Source organism: Drosophila montana, unplaced genomic scaffold, assembly GCF_035044405.1.
Source record: "Drosophila montana isolate Dmon_TW-CO22-7 unplaced genomic scaffold, ASM3504440v1 contig_1505_1, whole genome shotgun sequence".
Lineage (NCBI taxonomy): Eukaryota > Metazoa > Arthropoda > Insecta > Diptera > Drosophilidae > Drosophila > Drosophila montana.
This window is the reverse complement of record NW_026996452.1, coordinates 4875454-4900934: the sequence shown is the minus strand read 5'-3', so window position 1 is coordinate 4900934 and position 25481 is coordinate 4875454. Positions and strand designations below refer to the sequence as shown.

The 25481-nt window shown below is 38.7% G+C and overlaps 5 protein-coding genes across 8 annotated transcripts; 2 read left to right on the top strand and 3 right to left on the bottom strand.

The window, feature by feature from the left end:
• Positions 1-259: 259 nt before the first annotated feature.
• Positions 260-16850, bottom strand: mura (murashka). 4 transcript variants are annotated; one of them, XM_064694519.1, is made up of 9 exons: positions 16762-16850; positions 14187-14793; positions 12124-12507; positions 6692-8042; positions 6049-6399; positions 4782-5989; positions 4537-4721; positions 4357-4469; positions 260-3948 (listed from the first exon to the last, which is right to left on the bottom strand). In XM_064694519.1, the coding sequence occupies exons 3-9, from the start codon at positions 12414-12416 to the stop codon at positions 3748-3750; spliced, it is 3702 nt and encodes a 1233-aa protein (XP_064550589.1). In that variant the 5' UTR covers positions 12417-12507; positions 14187-14793; positions 16762-16850; the 3' UTR covers positions 260-3747. The 4 variants fall into 4 exon arrangements, with proteins under 4 accessions (XP_064550589.1, XP_064550605.1, XP_064550611.1 ...); XM_064694535.1 differs by having other exon boundaries at positions 6692-7250; positions 16762-16847; XM_064694541.1 differs by having other exon boundaries at positions 6692-7010; positions 16762-16846.
• A 114-nt stretch (positions 16851-16964) lies between these two features.
• RnpS1 (RNA-binding protein S1) lies at positions 16965-18548 on the top strand. The gene is made up of 3 exons (XM_064694563.1): positions 16965-17124; positions 17184-17342; positions 17405-18548. Coding segments are annotated over exons 1-3 (1149 nt in total). The 5' UTR covers positions 16965-17122; the 3' UTR covers positions 18393-18548.
• A 361-nt stretch (positions 18549-18909) lies between these two features.
• On the bottom strand, positions 18910-20684 carry LOC135436827 (probable tRNA (uracil-O(2)-)-methyltransferase). Its single transcript, XM_064694551.1, has 2 exons — positions 20381-20684; positions 18910-20320 (listed from the first exon to the last, which is right to left on the bottom strand). Exons 1-2 carry the CDS (start codon positions 20649-20651, stop codon positions 18951-18953), a joined length of 1641 nt encoding a protein of 546 aa, XP_064550621.1. The 5' UTR covers positions 20652-20684; the 3' UTR covers positions 18910-18950.
• A 242-nt stretch (positions 20685-20926) lies between these two features.
• On the top strand, positions 20927-22731 carry BckdhA (Branched chain keto acid dehydrogenase E1 subunit alpha). The gene is made up of 4 exons (XM_064688455.1): positions 20927-21098; positions 21178-21715; positions 21789-21954; positions 22019-22731. The coding sequence occupies exons 1-4, from the start codon at positions 21039-21041 to the stop codon at positions 22566-22568; spliced, it is 1314 nt and encodes a 437-aa protein (XP_064544525.1). The 5' UTR covers positions 20927-21038; the 3' UTR covers positions 22569-22731.
• Positions 22732-23685: 954 nt separating this feature from the next.
• On the bottom strand, positions 23686-25446 carry AP-1mu (adaptor protein complex 1, mu subunit). Its single transcript, XM_064688466.1, has 3 exons — positions 25329-25446; positions 24254-25186; positions 23686-24182 (listed from the first exon to the last, which is right to left on the bottom strand). The coding sequence occupies exons 2-3, from the start codon at positions 25073-25075 to the stop codon at positions 23724-23726; spliced, it is 1281 nt and encodes a 426-aa protein (XP_064544536.1). The 5' UTR covers positions 25076-25186; positions 25329-25446; the 3' UTR covers positions 23686-23723.
• Positions 25447-25481: the final 35 nt, after the last annotated feature.

Below are 25481 nucleotides of genomic sequence, written 5' to 3'. Positions count from 1 at the left end.
TAACGTCTAAATAGCTCGGCCAAATTTTTTTGCTAAACTTAGAAAAGGTATTCTGAATTGAATTTAACATTTACATAATTTAAGCAACGCACGTATTCGCAATTGCCTAACCCTTTCTGAAAACATAATCGTCAGAAGCAGGGTGACCAATTTTGCAGAACTTATGGATTAGCGCTTATTACATCTGGCCACACTTTTTACAACTGACCATAAGTTCAACTTAATATAATTTTGAATGCAAATGAATTTGAAAATAAAGTACACATTAGTAAAATCAGGTAGATTTCATTTATTTTTTACGTTCATTGAATTTTATTGAAATTTTGCGAGTTAATACAAAAACAAAACTGAAATTATTGCAATTAACATTAAAAACGCCCGCTCACCATTACAATGCCATTGAAAAAGGTTTGTTTAATACTATGGTTAACTGATTTTTACAATTACTTTAAGAGTGTCTCGGTTCTTGTCTACAAAAATGTAAAATAATAGTCACATTTAAAATTGCATAATTCTAGACAATTCTAGACAAGTGATGTTAGATTATGACGTACATATTGTTTGGAGAAGATCTCATGCATAAAATGTTTTTATTAATTGATTTTTTTTTATTATTTTTTTTTTTTTTTTAAATCGGTTCTCGACGTAATAATTTCGAATAATTATGCTTTTATATGCTTGAATTTTTATTGCATTTTATGTAATTAAATATATATATAACGTACATCTACATCACGAATCACAGCAAAACTTTATATTATAATTTCTTTTTTATTTCTTTTTCATATAATTTACGAGAAGCTTTTGATTTTTTGTTGGTGTTTTGAAACTATAAAAACAATCAAGTTTAGAAAGTGCCGTTATTATTGTAGATTCCAGAGAAAGTTGGTAAAAAAAAGTTCTATGAAAGAGAAGGAGGAAATTATAAAATTTCAATAGGGAAATAAGCTTCCAAAAATGTTAATTTAAGCTATTTGCTTCTTAGTTCGGTTGATTGAGATTTTATTTATATACTCGTAGGTAAGTATGTCAGTGCACGTACAAAAGGTATTCAATTCATATCCATGTATATATGTATATATATATATTTGCTTTTATCTTTTTGTTTTCATTATAACGTTTGGTTTCTGTTTTAATTTATATTGTTTTATCATTGTGACAAAAAATAAACATTTTCTTCTACTAATAAAATTCTAGAAAAGCACAACACCTTTATAATGGTCTTTTGAAAATACCATTTACATTTATGTAGATTTAAAATAAATACACACACATTTTACAAACACATACATATGTATATATATATGTATGTATTAATATATACTATGTATCAAGAATTGTTTTTTTTTTTTTGGTTTCTTCACTTTTATGCATAGCATTTTATAAGGATTGAAAACATTATTGTTTTTCAAGGGGGACAGGGGGGAAAGAGGAGGAAAAGTGCTCATCGTTGTCGTTATTCTTCTTCTTCATGTTGTTGTCAATACTTGGCAAACGGATCCAATAGTAATGCGAAAAACTTTGATTTTCTGGGTGGGTACCGGAAATTGTGGAACCATATTTATAGCAGAATACAGCATAGAGATTTAGGAAAAAGAGCTTTCGCTATAAGCAAATCATCTTCTATTTGTTAGTTTAGTACTGTCGGAAAATGCTAATCTATTTTATATGTATATAGTTTTCCTTTTTTTATATATATATATATATGTATGTATGCTCTATATATATGCATTTGTTACAAAAAAATCAATGCCATACATGTGTTTTATATATAAAAAACGCTTTGAGTTAGTTTCAATGGTTTGATACGAATGGAGGGCAGGAATCATTTCAATTTACTTGGTAATTCTGTATTCTGTATTTTAAAGTGTATATAAACATATTACTTGTCATTGTTAATCATTGTTATTGTTATTATTATATATATATATGTATATTGTTAAAAACCGTAAGGATTTACAGGCTAGTCAAGTGCATGTAAATATCGTACACATTATGCATATACATATAATTAAGTTATACCATAATAATAGAAGAAAACTCTATATAGATAGATATATATATATATGTATATATATAACTACATATATGCATCTGATGCTCGGCCAGCGTGCTACTTTTAATAGACAAGTCACATTGATTCAAATTCAAGGAGGTTTTTGGTGTAGATTATGATGTATATATCATACATATAACATAGAGCCTGGTTAAACACGTTTTTTTTTTTGTCGAAAAAGGCAAAACTACTGTGGAACTGTGGAGCTGCCGGAGCTCTCTCTCTCTCTCTCTCTCTCAAAAGTGGCGTCTATATATGCGGGTGTACGTATGTATGTATGTATGTATATATTTAGCGAATTGCTCACGTCTACGACAATACAGTTAAATAAGCCCACCAATATATGTATGTATTTATATGCATGTATGTATTACGAGTCTAAATTCATATTATTATTATTATTGTTATTATAATTGTATGTCTGCTCTGTTATCGCTCAATTTGTATATATGCATATATAAATGTTTTGTTAAACGTTACGTTCATATTTTTAGTTTATATTTTAGTCGATTTCAAAGATTGCTTATATGTTTCAAAGTTAGTTGCTTTGTTTAAATAGTTATTTATACTAATAATATAACGAAAATTGTTAAACACTTGAAACGCAAAAATTGTAAGAGTTGAATAGTCATTTTTTAAAAAGTTGTTTTGTGGTTTTTTTTGTTTGTGTTTTTCTTTGCTTAGTGCAAAAAGAAGAAGAACTTCTTCAGTGGGTTCAGTTCGTACAATATACAGGACTTTCCAATAGGTACGTGTCGAATCTGACAGCCGAAGGCCCCCATGTTGTACTATCTCTATTGAAAACAACATGGCCGCCAAGCACTTTCAAAATCAACAAATACGAATTGGATATATTTATATATATTTTGTTGTAAGTATAAAATTAAAATGCAATGCAAGTATTATGTATGTATGTATGTATATAAGAAAACATAAAGCATAAACAAGTACAAATATAATTTTTTTTTTAATTTTCTTTTTTTTTTTGCAGATATAGTGTTAATTAATATAATATATATGTGTGTATGTATGTGGACAGCAACATTTTAAAATACACCATTTAGTATAGGTAATGTATGTTTTGTATATATAGTATGCACTCGTTTTGAATGGAGCTGTTGCAATGTAATGCATAAGGAAAATATAAGCACAGGCGGCAGCTGAGACCAAAATGTCACCCGAATTACATTATTGATTCCGTTTTTAAATTTGGTTTTCTTTTAACTTGCACTGTACTACATTAAAAAAAAACCGTAAATTTTGAATTGATTTTTTGTTTTACAGTTTTCTCATTTACAACACATTTAACAAAACTATCGATTATGTTTATCGATAATTGTGCATATTATGTTCTGCATTACTTATGTATGTATGAAATCTTGGTGGTATGCATATTTGATTATAATTACATTGTTGTTACAAATTATTGTAGTTTTTAAACCATTTACCGTTACTTACATACAACTACCGCCTAAGTAGAGTTCTACGACAAGCTATTGAAGTGTTCTGGTTTAACGGGAAGCGATTTGGCAGTTGGATTCGTTGCGCGTTGTATTAATTAATTAAATAGGCTATCTGTGAGTGTTTTGTTGTTGTTTATGTATGCGTGTGTGCTCCATTACTTGCTGCACCTGGACGACGTGGCGAAAGCGTTTGGTTATGGTTGTGTTGTCTTTGTTGCAAGCATTGCCCTAAGCGGCCTGACTCTGCTGCGAATTGGCGCCGGTTGCTGCAACGGTCACTGCCGGATTGCTGGTAACCGTGGCAGCGTTGCCAGCTATTGTGGTTGTGGCCGCAGTGGCAGCTGCTGCCTGCGCCTGCTGCTGCTGATGATCGGCACTGTCAAAATAATCGGAGGCATTGCCGCGGCAAATGGGGCACGTGCGATTCGACTGCAAAAGTAAAAAAAAAAATAAGTTAGTAGCTGCAACAGCTTAACAGTGTGGATCAATTTATGATGGACATTTCGGAATCGAATATTGTATACATTTTATAATGCGTTTCCATCTACATCTAAAATTGTATTATTTGTAAGTAGTATGTAAAAAATATTTCATTTTAAAATAATGGTGTGATAATAATGATAAACTATAAAATAATGATTAGCGCTGCCGATTTTTAAATTTTTGCCGCACTCCGTAGAGCTGGCAACACTGGCGGGCAGGCGGCCACATCGATAAATACAATTCGCCAACTGCCAAATGTACAGTGTTGCCAGCATGGAATGCACTGCCAGGTGGCAGCACTGCAGTTCGAACAAGAACATTTTAAAAATATTGAAAATTATTAATTGAACTTACGCGCAGCCATTTATCCACACACTTGGCATGGAACTCGTGGGAGCAGGGCAAAACGCGCAGTAGCTGCCGCAGCTCAAAGTCGCACATGCAGACCACGCAGGAGGATTGATCGCCTATTATGGATTCATAGGGCAAAAGAGGTTTATTAAAGAAGACATAAAAGAATTGATTAAGTCTTACCATTATGTGCTTCCGGATTGTACTTGTAGCTGGGCAATTGATCAACTTCGTTGCGTGTGAGTCCGCGCGGCTTGGCCTCGCCCAGACGCTCGGCCAGACTGAGCAGCGCCTCATAGTTCTCCGTCTCGTTGGTGTCCGCGGAGCTCAGGTCGTGCTGGTTATAGGGAGATAGCGGGAACATGGCACTGCAAACAGGCAAGATGATTAAAGATAAGAATAAAAATAGATTGATAATAAGGACATACAGGAAATTGAGCAAGAAGCCCGGATTGATAATGCCAGCGGTGGTTTGGATCTGCACGGGCGCCTGATGAGGTGCCAACGATTGCGGCGGCAGGACATGCCGATGAGGACCATGATTTGCCGGCCAGAAGCGCGGTAAACGCCTATGTGGCGGGAATGTGCGTCGCTCCGACGATATGATTATCTGCTGCGGTGCTGCCGCCGCCGACATCTGGCTAACATGGGCAGCTGCTGCCGCCGCCGCGGCATTGGAATGTAGATGCTGTGCGGCAGCCGCAGCAGCGGCGTTCATCGAGGCGATGTGGATGTGGCTTGCCGGCAACTGATGTGCATGTGGATGTGCATGCGGATGCGGATGTGGATGCGGCGCTTGGCCGCCCACTGGCACAGATGCAGCAGCTGCTGCGGCTGCAGCTGCCGCCGCTGCAGCGGCTGCCTGATGTCCGTCCAGATGATGTGCACTGGGCGGCTCAGCCAATGTTAAATTGGCCACCGCAATTGCGGTCACATCGCGTTGCTGCTGCTGTGCCGTAATCGTTGCCTGCTGTATCATGTGCTGTGCCGCTGCCGCAGCAGCCGCCACCTGTGTGGGCGACGGCACCTGGGCCACCTGTAGCGGGGCGGCGGCCAGGCCGGCGGGCGCCGCCGAGAAGGGCTGCGTATAGATGCCGTGCAGATGGCAGGGCGCCAGACGCGCCTGCGCTGGCAACGGATACGTGCAAAAGGAGGCCCAGATGGGCTCATGGCGCAGCGCCAAATTGAGGTCAACCATTACCGATGCGGGTGGCGGTGGTGGCGGCCCACCGTTCACTGCCTGCTGATGCGTGGGAGCCTGCGGCGGTGCCGGTACCTGTTGCAACATCGCGCCAACGCTGCTGTTCGCCGGAGGCCCGCCAACGACATTGCCGCCGGCATTTCCCACCGACGGCACATTGCCGCCCAAATCCCAGGGTGAGCGATGCGTGTGCGGGTGTGGATGCGGATGCGGATGTGGGGCCTGCTGCTGCTGCTGCTGCGGCGCATAGTGCGGCTGTGGCTGATGATGATGCATTGGATGGTAGTTGGGTGGCGCCTGCTGCTGCTGTTGTTGCTGCGAGTGGTGCATCTGTGGTGCGTATTGCTGCTGGTGCTGCTGCTGGTGCTGCTGCTGGGTGGAGGTGGCCACATCACGCAGGCGTGGCCGACGCAGCGGTGGACTGCCTTGTTGCATCTGTGAAGAAAGAAAAATACATTAGAGATCTGACCTGATATTGAGCCTCGGAGTATCACCATGACACGTTGTGAGCGTCGCGGTTCCCAAACGGCTGGCGGCGATTGACTTGGTCGTCCCGAAATGCGGCGACGCTTGCGCGATGGACTGTCCGAGTTCAGGCCGTTGGGACCAGGTCCCACCAGTCCATTGTTAAGCGACAGTGTTGAGCCAGACAAACCCGAGCCGGAGGGCGCATCGCCCATTAAACCAGGACCAGCGGCAGATGTGGAGGCACCATTGCTATTGCCATAGCCATTGCCCATGTGCTGATAGTGTGCACCATTCCGACCATAGCCGTTGCGCATAAAGCTATAGCCACCGTCGGATCTATGATCCAGACCCTGGTCCGAGCTGCCATTGCCAAAGTGCTGCAAGAAGTCGAAATATAATTGAATCTCTGAATGCAGCTAATGCGAAACTGGAGTAGTGTCGAGGAGAAAATACCCTGTAAATATAATTTCTGCTTCAACTAAATTGTATCGGAATAACATATATTGATTTTAATTTTCTTTTACTTTTAGATTTTTAATGCTATTCGTATGCCGAAACATTTTAAAATTTAAAAGAGAATTTCTCATAGTATGGCTTTAAGTTATGATAAAAATTTGCGAAAAGGTTTTATTAATAAATATATATTAATGAACTGACTTGCTAACTCACATTATTGTTTGGATTTCTATCGTAGTTTCCATTGTGACGACGATTGTTGTTGTTGTTGTGACCATTGCCCGTATTGTTGTTGTTGTTGTTGTGATGTTGCTGATAGTCGCGGGACAAAGCGGGGCAAGCTCGACGATAATTCATATAGTCCGGATTGTTGCCATTGTTGCTTAACCCGTTCCCATTGTTGTTGGTGTTGCTGTTGATGATAATGTTGTTGTTGTTGTTGTTGTTGCCGTTGCGATTGTTGTAGTTGCGCTGGCTATGATGCCCATGGCCCGTTGGTCCTGCCTGTGGGCCGGAAGGTCCTTGGCTATGGCTATTGATAGGTGCGTGGTTAATATGAGAATCAGTCAATTGGTTGAGGTTTATCATAAGAGGCGACGGCGACAGTTGTTGTTGTTGTTGTTGTTGGGTTTGAGATCGTCGTTGACGTTGTTGTCGTTGTGAACACATTTGTTGGGGTTGTCGTTGTGGTTGTTGTTGTTGTTGTGGCACAGACGACCCATGAGGAATTATATCGGTACAAGAATTGACATTCACAACATCAGTAGGGTTACTATTTGTTGTTGTATTGGTTGAATTGAAAGTTGTTGCGGTTGTTGAATTTGAATTCGTACGTGTTAGCGGGAGGGATTGGCGATTAGTCGGTTGTTGTTGTTCTTGTTGTTGGTGTTGGTGTGTTTGGTGATTGTTGTTATTGTTGTTGTTGTAGCTGTGATGGGTGCTGTGATATTGATGATTATGATTGAAATTATGGGAATGATTGTTATCGTGACTGGCTGGAAAGGATAGCAGAGCAAGGGGCGTGCTACGGCGCTGCTGATTTTGGTTTGGTATAGGCATGAGCATGGGCGTGGGCGTGGGTGTGGGCGGGGCGGCAACAGTTAAACATAAGCGTGCTGGATTCAGTCTAACAACGGACACGGACATTGAACCAAAAGCGGGCGGCGCACTCGGCGCACTGTTGCACATATCAATATAGCTGTGATAGCCGTGATTCACAATTGGGTTCTGATTGGGATTTGGGCACTGATTGGGATTGTGGTTTTCGTTGTGTGGTGTTCGTAAACTACTCAGATTATTGCTGCTAATGTTATCAGTGCAATTGTTGTTATTGTGTGCAGTGTTGGTAATTGAATGATGATAACTGTTATGATTAACGTTACTGTTACTGTTATTGTTACTGTTACTGTTACTGTTATACTGTGTGTGGTTATGTTGGGCTTGTGACTGATGACTGTTTTGTGGGGCATTGCGACTGTGATTGAGGTTAAGGCTGTTGTTGTGATGATGCGTTTTGCTATTGTTATAAATACAAGTACCGCTAGAATTACTTGTTTGTACATCGCTGGATTTTCGATTTAGGTTTGCAATTGCGTTTTTTTTTTTCAGATAATATGTAATACATATAATAAGATATACGTATATAATATATATATTCGGTTTTACGAGATACATTTGAAAATTGTTCAATCAAATCAATGCAGTAGCAGTGTGGTGGTAGTATTAAAACACAACCCATATATAGTTATTTTTGTATGCATATACATGTACAGGTAGTAGGTAGTAGTAGTAGTAGTGTATATATGCAGAGTGATAGCCACACATATACGTTATTTATATAGTTTTTTTATTTTTATTATTTTGCAGTTTTTTTTCGGTATTTTTTTTTTTATGAAGAAGAAAGAAAAACGAAAAAGATAAAAATAATATATATGTAAATGGCAAAATGCAATAATTAGATTATTAGTTTAATATAGATATATATATATATATTTATGTAATTATATAATATCAATATATACACACACATATAGTTTATAATAATATTATGGCAATGCGTGTATATGTAGCGAGAATTTGTTATTAATATTATTCAATAATTAACTACATATACACACATATACAATATGCATTTAGTAGAAACAAATACGTACTAATTTTGCACAATATGTTCTTTTTTATTTTACTTTTTTTTTTTTTGTCTTATTGTTTTTGTTGTACTTATGCATTTTAAATAGAAATTGTTAGTTTGCTATTTTATTTATTTATTTGTTTGGCTTTCGCTTTAATGCACACTACGCTTACGAAAAGAAATGAATAATAAATTTAAAAGAAGGAATTAAACAACAAATGCGAGTATCACAGTTTTTAGGACACTTTTCAACGCAACACTTTCACTAGCTAAACATGAGAGATAGAGAGAGAGAGAGTTATATGTACTTATAAGAGAGAGAGAGAGTGCTTTACATGCTCAAAACTATACAAAAGAGAACGCAAAAAACGTAAACCGTTAATCCAAGTACGAGTACTTTCTTTTAAAAAAAGCTTGGGGAGCATGTGGGTGTGGCGCGCTCTGAAGAATCAGCTTTGGGCACGCAACGTACGACGTAATCGTTAACGTAATGTAAACGTGAGCACAACAGCATGCGTATGCAAAGCTTAAGACAATATCATAGGGTGACACAGGTCGAGTGATCGAGCTGGGGTATACAAGATAGTACGATAGTATACACATATATATATTCACATACCTACACACACACACACACACACACAAACACTCAGACAGACACACATACAGACAGCAGCAGTTGGGTGGGCGTGGGCCAAAAAGCGCCAAAAATTATACGTTAACGTTTAACACTTACGCACTAATTGCAAAAGCTGCGACTGCAACTCATTCGCTTATGTGTCCAAAAAAACGTAAGAGAAGAAATCATATATATAGTTAACTATTTTAAACAGACAGTGTGAGAAAAGTTCAAAAGTTATAGACTATAGTTGTGGTTCTGATTTTGATGTAGCGCTCACACACACAATCAAATATTGAATATATTGATATAAAGAAAGATACGAAAGAAATTATAGTAACGCATTTACTATATATTTTGAGAGTTGTTTAGTAGCTTTGGTTTTGTTTTTGGAATTTCTAGTTAGGTACATTAAAACTGTTTATTAAACATTCTAAGCCGCAGTGTGCATAATGCAAATAAATAAGTAAAACATTAAGCTGAGTTTCTTGATCATTAAATATGATTTTTATTCCAACTTTGTCAAAACAAATTTGTAATTTTTTACCAGCACCAAAAATGCATCATTAAGCGTTTATACAAAATACACCAATCTATTAAATTCTATCAATAACAATCAATAAACTCAACTAAAATGCATCATCATTCATAAAATGTTGAATTGAAAAAATATTACAACTAAGTATTTACTGTACGGTTTGGATAAAGAGGAAATTTTGTAACTAAATTTTTATATATATGTATATTTGGCTTGCACTTTGACGGTTGCATTTATAATAATCACAAGGATCTCAAACATCACAATATTTGTTCTCAAAATTATTTAAGTTTGGTATTTTTTTTTTTTTTTTTTTGTAAACTTCATTTAGCATAAACGTGAAGCAAAACTAAGCGCAGAAAATCAAAAAATATAATTAAACAAAATATGTTTAAGAAAAATAAAAAAGGAAAGCAAATAGCAGCCCAAATGAGCTATACTATTGTTAAGTAGTACAGTTGTGCTTTTGTTCAGCTGATTTAGCTCCAGTTGGAACTAGTTCGCATTGCGACTGGAACGAACACAATTCGACTAAATGTGGTGTACTTATTGTTGTTTTTAATTTCTTGACTGATTATGCATGAAAAACACTTGCAGGTAAAACGTTGTCTCTGCTTTCTCCTTTTTATAATTCTACTCGTTTTCCCTGAGTCGCACTGTGTCCAATTCATGTACTACTTGCACTATCTAACCTCACTTTAAGATTCGTTTTTTTTTATATTACAGCTATAAACACGCTATGAATAGGTAAAGAGATTAATGTGTATGTATATTTTGATACTAGCGGTAAAACTCGATGGAAAGAAAATTATTTGTAATTTTTGAAAATTATAATTTAAACCCTTTTTTTTACAGACAATTGCCAGGAGTTCTGCAGGAGCACTTTAAAGATATATAAAAAGCTGCTTTGTTTTCTTAATATCCATACCAAAAATCGTTAAAAATATACATTAAAAATGACATACACACGTAGCATTAAACTAGTTTTTAAATAAAAGCAAACAAGTTATATGCAAATTGCAATAGTAAATTATTTACCAACTACGAGTACGAATTTACACAGATCTTAGGTTTATATTTTGGCTCTCGGCCAAGAAAATTGTTTCGGCCCAAACTTGTAAAGTAAATGTTGTTGTTTTTTTTCATTTTTGATGATGGCATGCTTGGTAATAACCGTTAAGCGCGCTTTTCATATGTACGAGAGTATTTAAAAGTATTTGATAAGTACGATAAATTAAGAAGCTTTTTGTTTTTTGGACAAAGAAACAACTACTTAAAAACTTAGGACATTTGCTACGTATAAAGTTTTGTTCGCCATTTTCAAGTGCTCTTCATGCATTTTTCATAGGGTTTTTTGAGTTTTTTTTTTAACGGTTGAAAATTAAAAATTTTCTGTTAGATGTAAATATATATGTATCTACTGTGGAATTTCGCCTGGTATGTATACATATACATACATATTTGTAATTGAAGCGGTTAGAAAATGTACATACGATACAATTAGGAATGTATTGTTTTATTTTTAATATTTTTTTTTGGAGCAAAACGAAAGTTGTGTATTGTTTTTTAATTGAATGTAAATGCAGAGATAATAGATACAACGATAATTAGTAGTTAGAAGTAATACATATGTGCCAATTGACAAGAACAAAACATAAATAAAATGTACAGTACGAAAGAGAACAAAAATTACAAATGAACACGAATTTATAAACGTTGAGAAAACAACAAAACAGCTGCAGCTGCAAACCATTGTGCAACACGTGCAGTACTGCACAGCTGCCAAAGAGAGAGAGAGAGAGACAGACCAAAAGAGAGCGTGTCTGTGTTGTAAAAGCTTGCACTCTCTTGAAGTGCTGAGACTGCAGCTGTCTTGTTGTTAATGCAAGTTTGTTGAGTGCTTCGAAAATTCAACGGTAAAAGGAGGCCAACGAAATGTTTTGGCTTTGCATGATAAATTTTGTTCTTTACTTTTTACTCGATTGGACAACACGCAATTAATTACAAAATTCTCCCTTTAACCTAAAAGCGATTTTTATATCTGAGGTGTAGTTACGTAGAAGTAGTTAGATATATATATATATATATAGAGATAGATATAGATTGAAGAGTAGAGAAAACTGTTCTATAGTTGTCGTGGGGAGCGTGGGGAACGAGTAACAAGGATGTTGTTGTTGTTGTTATTATTATTTTTATGGCATAGTACGGTGTGGGATAGCGGCGGGATAAAGGGCACTTGGATAGGGTACTTCAAATTCGCTTTTATGTCACTTAAAGCTAACGTAATTTGCAATATTTTTTTAATTCTTTTTTTTTTTTTATATATATTCATATACCATAAGCTGCGTAGCTCTTACCAATTTGAGTTTCTGCCATCGATTGCGTCTTTGTTATTGTTGGCATTGTTGTTGTTGTTGCTGTTGTCATTATTGTGGCGATTCAGATTGACATTGCACCAGGGACTATGACCCGGCACAAGGCCATTGTTGTTGTTGTTGTTATTGTTATTCCGCTGCTGCTGCTGTTGTTGTTGCTGTCCGTGTGGATGCGGCGAGTAGACCATGCGGCCGCGCTGGGAACGCGCCGATGAGGAATTACGCGAAAATGGCCGCCGGTTGTTGCCCGAATGATTCGCATTGGAGTTCAGCATGTTGCGGCTGCTGTTCCTGCTGCTGCTTGAGACTTAGTTGTTGTTGTTTCTAGTAATTTGTTTATTCAAACTTTGTTTTGTTCATTTATAGCTGCAAGTTGTACAAGAGGAAAAACGGAAAACGTTTGCGTTTTGAAAAACTTGAACTGAGTTAAGTTTAATGCCGCGCCCGCGCTCCAGTACACAAAGCAATAACAACCAACAAAGCCAACATGCTCAAATATTATAGATAATTAAATAAAAAACAAAACCCAAACGATACGAAAAAACAAAACATTTATGGATAGCTCTAAACACTAGTACTTACTGAGAAAATAGCATAAAAATGTATGTGTGTGTGTGTGTGTGTAGTGTGGTAAATATGTAAAGAAGATAGAGTATATATACTTTCTTGATCATAAATAAAACAGCAACAATTTGATTTTGGTTTTAAAACGTGTAGCTTTAATAGTTTGTCAATAATTGAAGAAAAAATAATAAAATGTAATTTCATGATTGGGTAACGTGCGTGATTAGTTTTCTGGATACTACAAATATATATAGAGTATACAATATGCCTGATATATGCGTTTTATTATATGGGAAAACAAATTCTTGTCATACAGAGCTAAGAGTTATATATTTTAAATGCATGAGTGTGTGTGAGAGAGCGTGAATGTATGCATGTATGAGATAATACAATAATAAACAAAACACAATTTTAGTAAATGTTCTCTTCTTTTTTTTCCTAGAAGTTGGGTGGGTTTATTACAAAATTACTTATCAGTTGTTTGGGAGTAGTTAGTACTATTGAGAGCTTTAGAGTTGAGAGAATCTAACACTTATCTTACGTGTATGTATGTTTTGTATTTATATATATAGATTTATATATATATGTAGGTACATGTTTTTAGGCGACAGTACAACTTTGATAACATATCTATGTATACTTAGAAATTTATTTAAATGGCTTTACAGCTACCACAGCGTACAATTATCACGAAACTCTTTCGGATTAGTTCAAAATTCATATTACAATGCTTTTGATAAACAGTCTTTTTTTTGAGAAATAATATTTGATATAAAAATACTTTAATCAACTTAATTTTAATTCTATTTTAACTGCTCTGACCCATATATGTATATTGGTTTCACTGATTTTTAAATTTCTAGTTTCCAATCCATACTATTATTGCTTTGCCCCTATTAACTGCTCCTCAAAACTATTTTAAATATTTTCTTGAAAACCAGACAATTCCAGGAAACAAAAATAGAAAAATTGTTAAATAGATTTTCTCATGAAAATGTATTTAATTGTATTAATGGAAAGCTTAAACAATTACAATCACATTAAGCAATTGAAGAAAAGATCGTACAAATTAGTACAACTAATAATATAAGGTCTCCTGGAAATGCCCATATCTTCTTCAATTAGAATTTGTATATAGTAAATTCATTTGGCAATCTATCAAAGTTGTACTGTAAGATGTATATACATATATATGTGTGTGTGCAAAAACAAATATGTGTGTGTGTAGTTGTAGTTGTTGTTGTTGTTGTTGAATGGTATAAATGGGGTTAGAGCAGTATTGGAACCAAAGAACGTAGGACAAATACAACAAATTACATGTGAGCTCTAAGCCATGCGAAATAAAAGATAAACAATTATTTGTATTAATTTGTAACGTTTAGAGAGTTTGTGTGTTTGTCTTTCGTTTCGCATGACTTATTTTGAATAGTACATATTAAAGATAGTATAAATGTTTATCAAATTTACAAAAACAAGCTTACAATCTAAAGCCGAGTCTTTTGCCAAGTTGCAGTAGAATGTTGTTGTTGGTTGTTGATGGTGGTGGTGGTGGTTGTTGTTGTTGTTGTAGTTGTTGGTAGTAGTAATTGGTAGGCGGTACGAGGAATAATACAATATATATAGATATAGATATATAAGTTGGCATTTATGGAGGCGAGCGAGCGATAGATGGCGCTCTATTTGTTTGTTTGTTCTTTTTTTTTTCTTTTTGTTTATAATTTGAACATGAGCTTGATGCTGAGGTTGAGGTGTGTGCAGTTTGCGCTTGCAGTTACAGTTGCAGTTGCGGTAGTTGGTCAGTGAGATACAGATACAGATACAGATTCAGATACAGATACACGCGCGGCGGCAAAATGGCAGTCTTATGTGCTATATCGTACTTAGCATACATTTCGGTTTAGTTTCAATATTTATTTTTACATGTGAGGATAGTCAATAGATAAAAAACACTTGATGAGCAGTTTTCATTGTTGTTGTTTTTTTTTTGTTTTTTTTTTTTGTGTGTGTTAAAAAGCTGGCACGTCTGGCCACGGCCATTAACAAATGTAAATTTACCACCAAAACCAGCAATAAAATATTGTATGTATGCTAAAAACAAAGAAAAAATAAAAGTAAAAGAAACATTTGCAATTACATTCATAGTTTTCGAGACTAATTTACTTTTAAAAAGGTTTCCTTATACATATACCCTTGCAGTAGGAATGATAATCATATGTTATTAATCAATTACAACAGCCGGGACGATATGTTTGCGAGAAATCATGACCAAATTGGACAATAACTAACTCTACTACCGGCTTCTGGTATATGAGCAAAGTGTCATCGGTATCGGACCACTATAATATACAGTTCGTATAGGAGCAATCGGTCAAAAATTGAAGTTTATTGTGAACCTTACTCAACAACCGAACATTCGACTGGAGTGTAGGTTATATGAATTAAATTATCGCCAATCTTCTGTTTATCTGCAAGGGTATTCAATTTTCGACATTCCGAAAATAACTAAATGATTTTTTTTTAGTAAGGTTAGTAATAAATACATAGTATACATGTGTAATATGTGTTTTTGGACGTAGGAATGAATGTATATATATATATTTATATAAAAAGCGTGGTTTTAATTGCCAAATAGTAAAATGCACAATGTTATATAAATTTAAATACTATGTAAGTTAAGCAGGCAGTTAAAATATATATATATATATATATATATATATACATATATATATATATGTGGGTATGTATGTTTGTATGAAACAAATGCACACACTGGTCACATAAGCAATTGCAGAATCCTAAGCCCTGGTAACAAAAACAAAATACGTTTATTTGTGTTTACATATAAATGTACATACATACAGCTGTATGAAAGCATTAATGTAAAACACCTCACTTTGCATTAATGTATGTATGTATGTGTGTGTGTGTTACTGAGGGCCAGGGCTCCACACAAAAAAGTTGAACACACTTTGCCACCCTCTCACAATTAAAACAATAAATTATCAAAACGAAAATATGTACGTCTATAAAATTGTACATATGTATGTATGTACATCACTCGTCTTTTATTCTCCACACAGCTCAAAGCCAAATTGTGAGAGAATGAGAGATAAGCAAAAGCAAACCAAACAGACGGACATACACACACATACATAAAGCTGAATGAGAGTGCGACGGCAATGAGCAGAAGAGAAAAGCAAAAACCCACCTAACCAAGTCTCGCTGTCTCTTGTTGTTGCTATTGCGTAGTCATGGTAGTCGAACTTCAACGACGATTGCTCTTTTTTGAGACACACACACATACGCATACGCACATCGATTATATGAATAAATGTATACCATAAAAATGTTTGCCTGCCTTTTGTTAACTATGCACATACAGATAATTACGTTCCATATTATTGCATATACGTTAACAACATTCACAATAACGCGCACACCACATACACACAGGCACAAACGATTGCAAAATCAACGGAGGAAAAATAAATAATTTTACACATCAACGCGAGCGAGTAAAATACCAGCACGAGAGCTCGCTTGAACAGACAAAGAGGTAGTGTGGTAAAATGCTCAGACAGACCATTTATTTGCTCCCCCGTTTTACTTGAACTCTCACCATTCGTCTGCCTCTCTCTCGCTCTTTGTGTGGGGAGCCAAAGCGTATCAATTGTAAATGCGTTGTGGGTATACATAGATATGAGTAAAAAAAATCGAAACTTTATGCCCCACAGTGGCTTCGAACCGCTCCCCTTTGACCATAGCTCACTTAAATCAACACAAGTTCACATATTTATAGGTGTATGTGTGTGTGTACACATGCATTCAAACACACATACATACGCACATATGTATATGAATTCACAATGACAACCACTTCGTCACCATCCACAGAAAAACTGGCATTAAACAATTGCGTTTTATATAATTTCACTACGTATATGCGTTAACGTTGAAAAGCACTATTTGCATTAGAGAAAAGCTCAAGAAAAATAGTCCTTTTAAAAACAAATTACACTTGGTATAAAATGTATCCAAATTTTTATGGGAGTTTACCTCTGCACGATTCTCGACCTGACAAAGCGTTGTATATGTATGGACATATGTATTTCTTACTTCAACAAAACGGTCACACTGTCTATGCTGTGAAATTTATTTATCAGGGCTGCATTGCGCGTATATCGAATGTGTATGGGGTACTTATGCACATTAAGGCAATCAATGCAGTCCTGCATAGTTTGTTGAACTGACATCGATATGTTATCGGGAAATAAAAAATATACATCGATGCCAGAACGCCATTGAATATTTAACTTGGTATTTTCGTGTTTTAAAAAGTTTTGTTTTTGCAACAAATTTGTTAACAATTTGACAACTTATCACTGGATAACTAATTAAGTTAAAGCTCAAGTGCAAAATGTAAGTAAAAGTGGCATTTTCGTAGCGGTATTTGATGACCGACATTTTTTTCCCATTAGGGCGCGTGCCCGGTCTCCCACCGCCGAGGGCGAAAAGGAAAATAAAGAGAAAGATATTAAAGAGAAGGACGCAAAGGCCGCTACATCCAATTCGTCGCGCCGAGAGCGAGAACGCAAGCGTCGAGGCTCCGCCTCCTCAAGCAGCGACTCCAGCAGAAGGTGCACATTTATTTCACACATTTTTGCCGGTCTAACACAAACGTTTACTCCATTTTGTACAGTTCATCGGGCAGCTCATCATCGCGCAGCAGCTCCGGCTCCAATTCACGCTCCAGTTCGAGCAGCTCAAGTGATTCGTCCAGCTCCTCGTCCTCATCGTCTAGCGATACCGATCGCAGCGAGAAAAATCGACGTCGTGGTGCCGGCGGCAGCGCAGCAGCCGGCAAGGATACCTCTCGTTCTCCACGCAGAGCCTCCAAATCGCCACGCCCCAATAGCAAGGTTCGCAAGGAATCAGAACGTGAACGCACGGAACGCGATCGGGATCGTGTGCAACGCAGTCGTAGCCGTTCCAGAGATCGAGCACGTCGCAGCTCCAACGATCGTGGTGCTGCAGGCGGCGGGGTAGCTGGTGGCGAGGTAAATAACGTGAAACGCGAACGTTCCCGCTCGATCAGCCGCTCGCGTTCGCCACGGCGCCGTGGTGGTCGAGGCACCGTCGATCGCACTCCGCCGCCCAAGCGCCGCGAGCGCTCACGTAGTCGCAGTCGCACCCGTTCACGCTCACCCACACCAAAGCCGGTGCGCATTCATGTCGGCCGATTGACACGCAACGTGACTAAGGATCATGTGCTGGAGATCTTTAGCAGCTTTGGCACTGTAAAGAATGTGGAATTCCCGACGGATCGTTATCATCCAAATTTTGGACGTGGCATGGCCTATGTGGAGTATGCCACGGCCGAGGACTGCGAGTCGGCCATGAAGCACATGGATGGCGGCCAGATCGATGGCCAGGAAATAACAGTATCGCCAGTTATTGTGCCAAAGCAGCGACCGCCAATGCGACGACCATCACCACAGATGCGCCGTCCTCAGGGCGGTCGCTGGCGTTCCCCGCCGCAGTTCAATCGCTTCAATAATCGTGGCGGCGGCGGCGGAGGTGGCGGACGTCGTAATTCACCACCGCGCGGCCGTCGCTCGCCGCGGCGTCGTTCACGCTCACCCATACGCCGCCGGCGTCGCAGCAACAGTTCGGACAGCTCCCGTTGAAAAGAATTTAGTAACAATATTTCATTTCAATTGGTAAACATCAAAAAACAATAACAGAAAACCAACAGCAATAACAAAAATGCACTGGAATTAAAATTTATATCCCAAACAATTATTTAAATGTAGAAACGAAATATATTAAATTACAAAACTAAACCCTTAAAAGATTTTAAGTTATAAAAGCTGGGATAGATGTTATATATAATTAACTTTGCGACTCCGAAAATCGAATACCCCAACTGGACAAGACAAGATATAATAATATTGCTATGGCAACGGGACGTCGTTCTTATGTTAATCTTCAATTCACTTGGGTGATCCTATAGTATAATTGTATTCTTTTCGACAACTCTATTTAATTGGAATACAGCAAGCATTAGAACTCCAAATATAATACATAGATTACAAGTATTTTCGCGGATTTTTATCTAAAAACAACTCAACATTTTCACAGCTTTTGCAAATAAATATCACCAACTAAAGCATCCACTGTATTAATAAATTGTTTGAAAATAAATATGATTTTTTAAATTTGATTTTAATGACGAAGATTTACAATTAATGTATAAAGGAGCAGTCGCTACCTTTTAACGGACAGCCCTGAGGATGGTGTAGCTTAAAGAAACAGGGTCGTTTCTTAGTCGTTACCTGTTTTGCGGTGCTTTCAGTCGCCGCCGCATTAGCTTTGGGCTTACGTATGCCAATACGATCTTCGCCGCAAAACTCAAAGACTTCGTGCTTATTTCGCAGCAGTGTTTTAATACCGCCGCACTCGGACTTGATGCCGCTAAGCTCTGCTTTGGTGAGGCCCTGAGCTATGTCACGCATTGTCAACTGTTGTCCTGGCAGCCAATCGTTATTCATATATGTATTTGTATTGGGCAACAACATGCAAAAGATTTTCAAAACTAACGCGTCAATTATGCTCTTTTCCACTTGCGTGCAATTTCTCACGCTCTCTGCTTTCTCGCGCAGCTTTACTGAATTCGCCGCGCTTTCCACGCTCGCTTTATGCTTTTGCAGCTCTTGCTGCACAAAATGTTCCAGGCACTGGGTCACTTTTACTGTGTGCCTTAAGCCAATTAAAGCTAAGCGTTTGGTGCTTGGTATCTTCAGCCGATCCTGCAGCGTTTCAAAGCCACACTTATCCGAAATTTGTCGTGCATATATCAGAAAATCCTGATAAGCGCTGATGCTAGTGTTGCGCCGCTGAAACTTGGCGCCGGACAGCTCAAACGGACAGCACGGCAGCAAAAAATAACTGGTTTTCAGGCGCGCTGCCAACACTGGCAACCAGGGTGACAGCTCATCGGAATGATTGCCTATTAGCCAGTCAATGTCCGGATAATCCAAAGAAAAGCTATTTGGTTCCACAGTTTGCTCAATGAGACTCGCATTCGTTTGCGCCGGATAAAGTGACCACAGTTTACGCCTGCGCACATCGTAGCCGTATCCCTTGTACCCCTCCGCATTGAGCACATGGACGAGCAGCCCATTGCCACAGCCCAAGTCAGCAAATGCTGTAGGCTGCGACTGTGTGCAGTTCCACAGAGTGATTAGGTATGCGGCAATGGCTAAATCCTCGTATATAAACTTTAACGGATCTGTCGATTCGTTTGCCGTTTGCCAGCACTGCAGCAGACGCTGCGCGTGCTTTTGCTTGAGTTTTTTGTACAGTTCGCTGTACATTTCCACATCCAATAAACGCAACGATTTCTGTGCGCTTTCGTCCCGCTTGCTCTGCGACCAGTTGTATAGCTTAGGCTTTAGCACAAACTGCACCCAGCGAGAGCTTTGCTCGCCGATCTCCAATTCCAGTCGATGCGGCAGCGTAACCGCTTCCAGCTGGTCACCAATTAAATTGACGGAGAAATCATCAAAACCGGCATCCCCCAGGAAATGGCATTCATAGCTTTGCTTGCCAAAATCTGTCAATTCATTTATATTTTCTAATTATATCATTCAAAATTAATTAAGATTAAACTCACCCACTGTTCCATTGGCCAAAATATTTGTGGCCAACTTTTTGGTCAGCATCTTGTAGCCAATCCTAAAACCCTCACATGTTCTTTCATTAGCATTAGTTTGCAGCTGCTGCTCCAGCTCAGCCTCCGTAGATTCATATAGTTTACCCTGCTGCAGCTTTTGCACCTGTGTTATAAGCACATCGAATATTTTTTTATTCAACGCATGATAGTTTTTTATTAATATTTCTATGGACTGCCAGAATTGCGCCTCGTCGAGCTTCACAGCTGCCATTTCTTGCAATGTTTACCAACACTTGCGGACTAGTATGCTAATCAAGTATAGCAAAAGCAGAGCAAAATGTGCCATAATATATATATAAATATTTTGCAAGGGAAAGAGTCTTGTGCATAAGGTGATTAAATGTAATTTACAAAGACTTGTTGAATATTGTCTGCTACAAAATGACGTGTATATTAATTTCTAAGAATTCTGTTCATGCAAATTAAGCGAGCAAAGGTTATTTGCTGCATACTAAGCCTAAGAGCATACCTGTTGCGTAACGCAGCTGATTTGTAGCACAAGGCAGCGGCAGAACACGACGCAGCAAATAAAAAACTACAATATTTTCCTTGCATTTTGTCCTGTTGCAGTTTCCGTTTTCCCTTTTCATTCGTAAACATGTCATTCCTGCGCAAATCCGTTCAACTGTTAAATGCTGCCAGACAAAATGTCAAAACGGTGCGTATTCCAATTGGACTTTATAATAACATGTAGTTAGTTGTTTTGGTTATTGACTCTTTTTACGTTTTGTGCTCAGCTTGGGGCAGCGAGTGCTCAGCGAGGCTACAGTTCCAGTGGAAAGCCAGCGGACGATCGTTACGCATTTCCAGGCGCTCGTGATGCGCCATTTATAAACAATCTAAAGTTGACAATGCCCGAGGACTATTCGCCCATACCCATCTACCGGGTATTGGATCGCGATGGCTACATACTCAATGAACAAGAGGATCCACATCTTAGTCAGGAGATCGTTGAGAAAATGTTCCGCGACATGCTCCTGCTGTCTACAATGGATAAAATACTGTACGAATCGCAGCGACAGGGACGCATCTCCTTCTACATGACCAACTTTGGTGAGGAGGCATCCCATATTGGCAGCGCCGCTGCCTTGGAGATGCGCGACATCATCTACGGCCAGTATCGGGAGGCGGGTGTCCTGGTCTGGCGCGGTTTTCGCATTGATCAATTTATTGATCAATGCTATGGCAACGATGATGATCTTGGACGCGGCAAGCAAATGCCCGTGCATTATGGCTCCAAGGAGCTGAACTTTGTGACTATCTCCAGTCCGTTGTGTAAGCCGCAGTTATTTTTCTATTTATCCTCAAAAACAATGCTAATCTTTGATCATGCACTTGCACTATTTAGCCACCCAAATACCACAGGCTGTGGGTGCCGCCTACGCGTTGAAGCGTCAGCCCAACAACGATTCCTGCGTTGTTTGTTACTTTGGTGAGGGCGCTGCTTCCGAGGGTGATGCACATGCTGCATTCAATTTTGCCGCCACGCTCGAATGTCCAGTCATACTGTTCTGGTGGGTATTACAGTAGAATCTCAGTTAATATCCAAATGTAATCTCACAATCCGTATGATTGCAGCCGCAACAATGGATTTGCCATATCCACGCCGTCGAACGAACAATACCGGGGCGATGGCATTGCCGGACGTGGTCCCATGGGCTATGGCATTGCTACCATAAGAGTGGATGGCACCGATGTCTTTGCCGTTTATAATGCAATGAAGCGGGCCCGCGAGTATGTGCTGCGAGAGAACAAGCCGATTGTGTTCGAGGCGCTGGCCTATCGTGTGGGTCATCATTCCACTTCGGATGACAGTACAGCTTATCGTTCGGCGGAGGAAATCGAAGTGTGGAACACACTGGAGCATCCCATCTCGAAGCTGAAGAGCTACATGGTGCACAAGGGCTGGTTCAATGAGCAGCAGGAAACGGAATTTGTAAGCGGTGTGCGCAAGCAGGTGCTCAAGCAAATTGCCATCTCCGAGAAGAAATTGAAGCCCAATTGGCGTGAGATGTTCGAGGGTGTGTACGATGTGATGCCCGAGCATCTGAAGCAGCAGCAGCGCGAGCTGGAGCAGCACATCGAGGCGCACAAGCAACACTATCCGCTGAAGAGCTTCAAGCAGTAAAAGTGTGGACCAAAAAAAAACCCAACACTTGAATATCCTACAAAACTTAACCGGAGAGACTCATTAAAATGTGCATTTATTAAGCTTAAGCAATCTTTTGTTCTGTTTTAAGGGTTCCAAACCACTTGCGATTTGTTGTTAAATATGTAAACAAAACTGAAAACTTCTTTTTTATTTAGAGGCATGCCATGCAAAACCATTATAATATACATTTTTTGGGCAATCCAGAAATACCACATATTTACTCGAGCTTAGCCTTAATTACATTTGAAAAATGTGTTAAAAATTTATTAGTTTGATTTACATATAAAATACAAATACAATACGCAAAAATAAAACAATACAATATATAATAATAATTAAGGGTATTCCGGCAAACGCCTAAGCTGAAGTGTATAGAATAATGTTGTGCAGAAATGAACTTAGATCGTTTCGTTAAGTTTTTTTTCCGATATGCAACACTTTGGAGTAGCAAATACTACAATTTATCTACAGTGGGCTGTCGAAAATTGTTGTAGTCCAATATTAAAAAAAATTTAATATTTTATATTTTAACTGGAAAGATTTTTAAAGTCAAATTTCAAAGGGGGTTTCATAAATTCTATATTGAAGTGTTGAAAAAACGGTGAAAGTTGTAGAAAATATGTCTCAAAAAAAAGATTTCTAAATAATTTATATATAATCAATGTCAGTTTTCAAAAGTGTGTACGAATGTTTCTGAGAGCTTATATTTTCGAGCCGTTTTGAATTTCTAAAACCTTCTAATCAGCTATATTAAATTGTTGCATAGTTATTCACAAGTTAAAATTCAAAATATGGCTAATTGGTTGACATTTTTGTAAGTACAGCCTAGGCCGGCTAGCATTTGACCCAATTAAAAGCTTAACAAAATGTTTAATAAAGTTGATATCAAAGGCTGAAAAATCTATTATTACTAATCAGCTGGAAAAGCTGTGCGTTTGCGGGAACGCCCTTTTCAAAATGCTTTCGACTTAACGCACAGTGTGAAGGTGAGGCAGCTAACTAACATAATCCTAACTCAAATTGGACACAACAAGGTTTTTCGCTTAAGCTTGCCTGGAATGCGCGCGTTTGTGTTTGTGTGTGTGTGTTTGTGTGTGTGTGTGCGTGTGTGTGTGTGTGTGTGGGCACGGATTAGTTGGTACGCAGCTGATAATCGCCGTTCTGAGTGATATAACGCACCCAGGGCAATGCCTGGTAGCCGCTCTTCTCAATGATCTTCAGATAGCGCACCTGTATGCCCGACGTTGTGAAATAGGGTATCTCGAAGCGCACCTGTATCGGTGGCTTGCCTTCGGTATTATCCTCGCTCTCCACGCTGGGCAGGCCAAAGTGTGCACGCATTAAATACTCCTTGCCGCCTGGAAACGATTTGACTGTCCATATAATGGCATTCTGCTCTGGAGCATATTTGCAGCTGCCAATGGTTGTTTTGAATTTGGGTGAATCCGCATCTGCGGGCACGGGTATAACAATTTCCACATTATTGGCCGTTGATCTGCGCTTAAATTGAGATTTTGCCTTAATCATGTACTCGACGCGCGAGTGTGCATGCCGCTCAATGACCGATTCAATCCAGATCAGTGGCTTGACCTGTCGTGAAGGAGAGGAGATGGGGGACAGCTTTATTAAATGGATTCTTTTCGATTATTATATATACTCACATGCGTGTTGAGGCGATAGGACATCAGCTCGAATTCGCCATCCGGTGGTATAAACGAGATTGTGCGATCATTTTCGAATCGCGACAGTCGCACGCACTGATGAAATTTGACATCCTCCAGCTCCACGGACTTGGATTTGCCACGCCCAGTGCTCTCGAAGAGCACCTTATCGTTGAGGCCCAAACGCAGCTCTGGCATGCCAGACAAATAGACGCGCATTTTAATGGCGCCAACGATTTCGCTGCGCAGCACATTGCCATTTGCATTGGCAAGCAGATTGACCGACTCGATGACATCAAGGAAAACCTCATTTTTGCGATACTTGATGCCCTCCGAGCGCCAGGAGACGGCATTTGTTACAGCTACGGGTATGCGCGGCTGCAGCTCTAATTTGTGACCCTCTTGCGTTATATACTCCTGCAGTATTTTGGAGTCCGTCGTTTGTGGATAGCCAAAGTCAATGAGTTCGTCGAGCAACTCGTATATGATAACAAAATTATCTCGGATGGATTCCTCCTCCAGCTCCTTGAAATACTCCACAAACACCTGTGCGATTTTGTGCAGAAATACAAAGACAAGGGCAATATTCACATTCTTATTACGTGGCGTCGTAGACACAATATACAAATTATTTGTCTTTATATAGGCAAAGGTGGTCTCTGAAGTCTGCAGAATGGGCGTGACGAGACCTTCCTCTTCGCGTTCCATGAGCAGTGGCATGAATTTATCGATTACAGCCATGTCAATGTTGTCGCCGCGATAATTACGGGATATCAACACCTTGCCCTTCACGTCCAGCACAAATATGGCTGATGAAGACATTTTTCCTCTTTTTTCTTTCAGTTGCTTTATTTTTTTTGTCTAAAAGCTTCCAGCTGCCACTTGTTCTTGTTGCCCCAAAACGATGACTGTCAAACTCTTGTGTTTACGAGCCTGTAAAGTTGATGATAACGTGTTGAGATGGCTTGGTCAAACCTTGGGCACTTATATATTACATTATGTTTATTATAACTGGGAATTTTGTCGATTAACCGCACAAGTGGAATTAAAGTTTAGTCACACGAAAATTACTTACGTCGTCGACTGGATCTTCTTCTTTATCCGCTGATTCGTGTTCACCATTAGAACATTTTCCAACACTGTCATTTTAGCAACGAGTACAAAAGCATATAAATGCTGGCATGTATAAGATTACGCCGGTATCGTTAATCAAATTTGTAATTTAGCG

Excerpts from the sequence above, each read along its gene's own strand:
- BckdhA (XM_064688455.1), top strand. The coding sequence starts at position 21,039 with ATGTCATTCCTGCGCAAATCCGTTCAACTGTTAAATGCTGCCAGACAA. Across the intron at positions 21,099-21,177 it reads CCAGACAAAATGTCAAAACG|CTTGGGGCAGCGAGTGCTCA; the intron begins GTGCGTATTCCA and ends TTTTGTGCTCAG. Across the intron at positions 21,716-21,788 it reads GACTATCTCCAGTCCGTTGT|CCACCCAAATACCACAGGCT; the intron begins GTAAGCCGCAGT and ends TGCACTATTTAG.
- mura (XM_064694519.1), bottom strand. The coding sequence starts at position 12,416 with ATGCTGAACTCCAATGCGAATCATTCGGGCAACAACCGGCGGCCATTT. Across the intron at positions 6,400-6,691 it reads ATAGAAATCCAAACAATAAT|CACTTTGGCAATGGCAGCTC; the intron begins GTGAGTTAGCAA and ends GACTTCTTGCAG. Across the intron at positions 4,470-4,536 it reads CAATCCGGAAGCACATAATG|GCGATCAATCCTCCTGCGTG; the intron begins GTAAGACTTAAT and ends AATCCATAATAG.
- RnpS1 (XM_064694563.1), top strand. Across the intron at positions 17,343-17,404 it reads AGCAGCGACTCCAGCAGAAG|TTCATCGGGCAGCTCATCAT; the intron begins GTGCACATTTAT and ends CATTTTGTACAG.
- AP-1mu (XM_064688466.1), bottom strand. The coding sequence starts at position 25,075 with ATGTCTTCATCAGCCATATTTGTGCTGGACGTGAAGGGCAAGGTGTTG. Across the intron at positions 24,183-24,253 it reads CCTATCGCCTCAACACGCAT|GTCAAGCCACTGATCTGGAT; the intron begins GTGAGTATATAT and ends CCTTCACGACAG.
- LOC135436827 (XM_064694551.1), bottom strand. The coding sequence starts at position 20,651 with ATGGCAGCTGTGAAGCTCGACGAGGCGCAATTCTGGCAGTCCATAGAA. Across the intron at positions 20,321-20,380 it reads TTTGGCCAATGGAACAGTGG|ATTTTGGCAAGCAAAGCTAT; the intron begins GTGAGTTTAATC and ends ATGAATTGACAG.